Source organism: Fistularia commersonii, chromosome 9, assembly GCF_037954325.1.
Source record: "Fistularia commersonii isolate RoL2024-O1a breed Wild chromosome 9, RoL_Fcom_v1.0, whole genome shotgun sequence".
Taxonomy (NCBI): domain Eukaryota; kingdom Metazoa; phylum Chordata; class Actinopteri; order Syngnathiformes; family Fistulariidae; genus Fistularia; species Fistularia commersonii.
This window is the reverse complement of record NC_141292.1, coordinates 17,466,321-17,470,785: the sequence shown is the minus strand read 5'-3', so window position 1 is coordinate 17,470,785 and position 4,465 is coordinate 17,466,321. Positions and strand designations below refer to the sequence as shown.

At 47.5% G+C, this 4,465-nt stretch overlaps 1 protein-coding gene across 1 annotated transcript in view; it reads left to right on the top strand.

Moving 5' to 3' along the window:
- The window catches only part of helq (helicase, POLQ like), a 20,866-nt gene extending 17,328 nt beyond the window's left edge, over nucleotides 1-3,538 (top strand). Inside the window, exons 17-19 of the mRNA XM_086152860.1 lie at nucleotides 750-863; nucleotides 2,834-2,968; nucleotides 3,037-3,538. Of these exons, the coding sequence (XP_086008986.1) occupies nucleotides 750-863; nucleotides 2,834-2,968; nucleotides 3,037-3,135 (348 nt within the window). The 3' untranslated portion in view covers nucleotides 3,136-3,538. The remainder of the gene's footprint in view (nucleotides 1-749; nucleotides 864-2,833; nucleotides 2,969-3,036) is intronic.
- The last annotated feature ends 927 nt before the right edge of the window (nucleotides 3,539-4,465 follow it).

Below are 4,465 nucleotides of genomic sequence, written 5' to 3'. Positions count from 1 at the left end.
TTGTTTTTGTTTTGTGTATCTGTTTCGGAGTGTGTGTGTGTGTGTGTGTGTGTGTGTGTGTGTGTGTGTCTTAGTCTGTCTTAATGTCTGTGCCTTTTTCTGTCTGTCTTTGTGTGCGTTTGTGTATTAATGTGTATGTGTGTGGATCTGTCATTGAATGTGTGTGTGTGTGTGTGTGTGTGTGAGTGTGTGTGTGTGTGTGAGTGTGTGTGGGCGCGGGGGTCTGTCATTGAATGTGAGTGTGTGTGTGTGTGTGTGCGTGTGCGTGCGTGCGTGCGTGTGCGGGGCTCTACCATCGAATGTGTGTTTGTGTATGCGTGTGTGTGTGTGTGTGTGTGTGTGTGTGTGGGCGCGGGGGTCTGTCATTGAATGTGTGGGTTAGTGTGTGTGCAGGGCTCTATCATCGAATACGTGTGTGTGTGTGTGTGTGTGTGTGTGGGCGCGGGGGTCTGTCGTTGAATGTGTGGGTGTGGGCTTGTCATTGAATCTGTGTGTGTGTGTGTGTGTATTGTGGGTCTGTCATTGAGGGTGTGTATAATATGGATCTCTCATTGAATTTGTGTTAATGTGTGTGTGTGTGTGTGTGTGTGTGTGTGTGTGTGTGTGTGTGTGTGTGTGTGTGTGTGTGTGTATTGTGGGTGTGTCATTGAGGGTGTGTATAATATGGATCTCTCATTGAATCTGTGTTAATGTGTGTGTGTGTGTGTGTGTGTGTGTGTGTGTGTGTGTGTGTGTGTGTGTGTTTCCAGGAGCTGGAGGAGCTGTGGCCCTTCAGGTCGCTGCTGTCTGAGCTCACCAAGAGGCTCAGCTACTGCGTGAAGGCGGAGCTCGTCCCCCTGATGGAGGTCGCCGGCGTCATGGAGGTCAGCGCACGCCGCTGCCGCCATCATCCAACCGTCGCTACGGTTACGGCTCACATCCTCACACAAACGGCTCGCTAGGAGGCGGGGAAGCGACGAAAGCGGAACAGCTTAGCAAGAGCAGGAAGCTAGTTAGGACTTTGGACGAGTGATCTGTGGAGACAAAACATTAAAGCAAGAGAGCAAAATATTAAAGTGTGGGGACAAAATATTAAAGTGTGGGGACAAAATATTTGAGCAAGAGAACAGAATATCGAAGCGGGGGAACAAAATATTAGTGTGAAAACAAAATAGGGAAGCAAGGTATCCCTTAACTGGGAACTCTAGGACTAATGGAATGTGCCAAAGTTGGGTAACAGAACAACTTAGTAAAATGTGGAAACAAATGACTAAAGTGAGGGAACAAACTAGAGAAGCAAGGGAACATTGGATCAAGAAACAAAGGTCACCGCTAAAGTCAGAGAATGGAAGGACAAAGTCCAGGGAGCAGACGGGGAACACCAGGGAGCGGGCAGTTAAAACAAGGTGGTCATTGCTAAACTCAGGGAATGGAACACAAAAGCTGATGAACCAACTTGGAACTTGGACCAGTAAAGTGTGGGAACAGATTATCAAGGTGAGGGAACAGATTAGTAGCACCAGGGAGCCAATTTAGACTAGTAAAGTGTGGGGGGAAAAGGTAAGGGAACAAAGTTGTAACACAAGGGGACATTGATTTAAAACTTTAAATGAGACAAGGAAAACCAGGGGACCATTGAACAAAGGATAGTGCTGAAGTCAGTTAAGGGAACAACTAAGTGCGAGAATAAGTTATGAAAGAGGGGGAACACACTAGTGAAGCAAAGGAACATTGAATTAGGATGTGGGGACATGAGGGAACACGCTAATAACAACACAGAAGGTCACTACTAAAGTCAGGGAACAGAAGTGCTAAGTTCGGGGAGCAGACTGGGAACACCAGGGAACAGAAGTTAAAACCAAAAGTTGCTGAAGTTTGGGAACTTATCATTTGGTCAGTGAATGGAGAGGGGGCACCAGGGAATGGACAAGGAGAGCATTGCTAAAGTAAGGGTACTAGTGGAGCAAGGGAACATTGAGTCAAGACAGGGAACAGACAAGGAACCCCAGGGAAGTAGCTAAAGCTATTTAGGTCATTACTCAAATCTGGAAACTGTAGTACTAAGTTCAGGACTGGGAACATGGGGAACAGACAGTTAACGCCAGGGAGGCCATTGATAAAGTTTGGGGACATTTAATTCGATTGGACAATGGACAGGGGACACCAGGGAACAGACAAGAGCCAACCAAGGAGGTCATTGCTAAAGTCAGAGAATAGAACAACTAAGTGTTAGATCAAACTAGTGGACCAAGAGAACAATGAGTCCAGACAGGGGACAGATAAGGAACCCCAGGGAACTAGCTAAAGCTATCGGGGAGGTCATGACTCAAGTCAGGGAACTGACAAGGAGCAACCAAGGAGGTCATTGCAAAAGTCAGGGGACAGAATGCTAATGCCAGGGAACTGACTTGGAACTTTGACCTGTAAAGTATGGTGTGATTTTCAAAGTGAGGGAACAAGACTAGGAACACCTCGGAACTGGCTAATGGAACCAAGGAGGTTGTTGCTAAAGTCAGGGGACAGACCCATTAGCATCGGGGAACTGATGGGGAACACAAGGAAATGGACCGTTAAAACCGAGAAGGTCACTACTAAAGTCAGGGAGCAGAAGTGCTAAGTTCAGGATGCAGGACACCAGGGAACGGGCAGGTAACGCCAAGGAGGTCAATGGAAGTCAAGGGAGTCAAGGAAGAGAAAAATTGAAACAAGGAACTTCAGAGATCGTCAAGGAGGATGTCACTCAAGTGAGGGAACCGCCAAGTAAGGCCAGGGAAGCAAACAGGAAAGGCGGTATTTGCGGTTGCGGGACGTTTTCCACATTTCACCTTCCACGTTCTATGTTCTCCGCCTGCAGCCACGAGCCAAACAGCTCCACGCCGCCGGCTACCGTACACTGAGCCACCTGGCCAACGCTGACCCGGTGCTCCTGTGCGGCGCCGTCCAGAACCTCTACAGGAAGCAGGCCGAAATGATGGTGGCGTCTGCCAAGGTTGGTCCGATTACACCCCTGATTTTAGAGTCCCCTAATCCCTCCTGCTGCTAACGCTCTCTGTCCAGATGCTGGTGAACGAGAAGGCGGCGGCGCTCCAGGAGGAAGTGGACGAGCTGCTGGCAGCGCCGCAAGACCTCCCCGCCGCCGCTTCGCCGCCCCGGTGACACTCCAACCAGGCCACGAACAATTTAAAACTTTTATTTTATTTTTTTTTAATAAAACTGTAAACCATACATGTCCTGGGGTGTATTTGCCGTGCCGGGTGAGCGGAGAGGCCCGATTGGCCGGGAGGGGTCACATGACCACCGGTCGCGGAGTTCGTTCTCCGGACGGCGCCACAAAAGGGTCGATTGTCACCGAGCAGCTGGAGGGGCTCCACGCCTCCTCCTGACCTTCTCCCTGCACCCCTTCCCCTACAGACCGTAATGAATGAATGAATTATTTACCACTAAATCACAGCGCCTAGCAAAATGCTAGCAAAATACTAGCATTTCGCTAGGAACTCTGATTTATATATTTTTTTGTGTGTATATTTAGATCAGTGATGTGCGGTGAGGTTCATGGCTAGTTGACGTGTTTTGTTTAAAATATTATATCTAGTATTCTTTACGTATACAAACATAGAAAAAAGCACATTAAAAAAAAACATTGGACAATGAAGTCCATGCGGTTTTCCTTTAGCTTAGCATTGTGGATGCTGATGTTGACTCTTTGCTGTTCATTCAAAGCCAAATCTATCCTGGACATCTCGAATGTTTTTAGCGCGATTTGACTTTGCTTGCGAGCGGCCGACCGCTCATGTTTGATTGTCAGAAGTTGAGAAAATAATGCAGGAAAAGCAGAAAAGGCGTTTTCTTACTGGACATCCACACAGCAGCCTTTTCGAGTGAACCGCTGCGTTTGAAAAGACCGAGTCTTCCGTCTCCTAGTCTGAAGTTGATCCGTTAGCGCCGGCGTCGGTCTTCCCTTACTTATTATCTCCTGCTTCCACTGAAAGTCCAGTTTAGAAAATTCTTTCAGTTTAGCTATGTTATCCTCCATTTTGGAAATAAAGCCAAGCAAGAGGAAAAAATAACTGGATGGCTGCACTTCACTTGCTAACTGTTTACAGTAGCTTGCTATTGCAAATTCTATTATTCTTTAGCCGAGTAGTAAAAAGGCTCCCTGGGATCAGCGGCGCCCCCTAGCATGAGGCACCGTCACTGCGTGCCTCACCTAGCGTGTCTTCGCTGCCACTTTACGATCGCTCGGCACGAGAAACACGTTACAGTTGTTAACGAAAAATTATACACATCAGCCAAAGTATGGAAATTTAGTTCATATATTAGCGCTTGAAGTGTTTTGAAAATTTTAATAGTGACATCCACAGAAACAGCAATACGGTCTCAGCCGCATAGCATAGCAGTTGTTGCTCAATCCATAGCGGCTCCGCTGGCTGACGCGTCACCGCATGGCTCTTATTCATATTTAAACGCCAAATGTGATTTTTTTTTT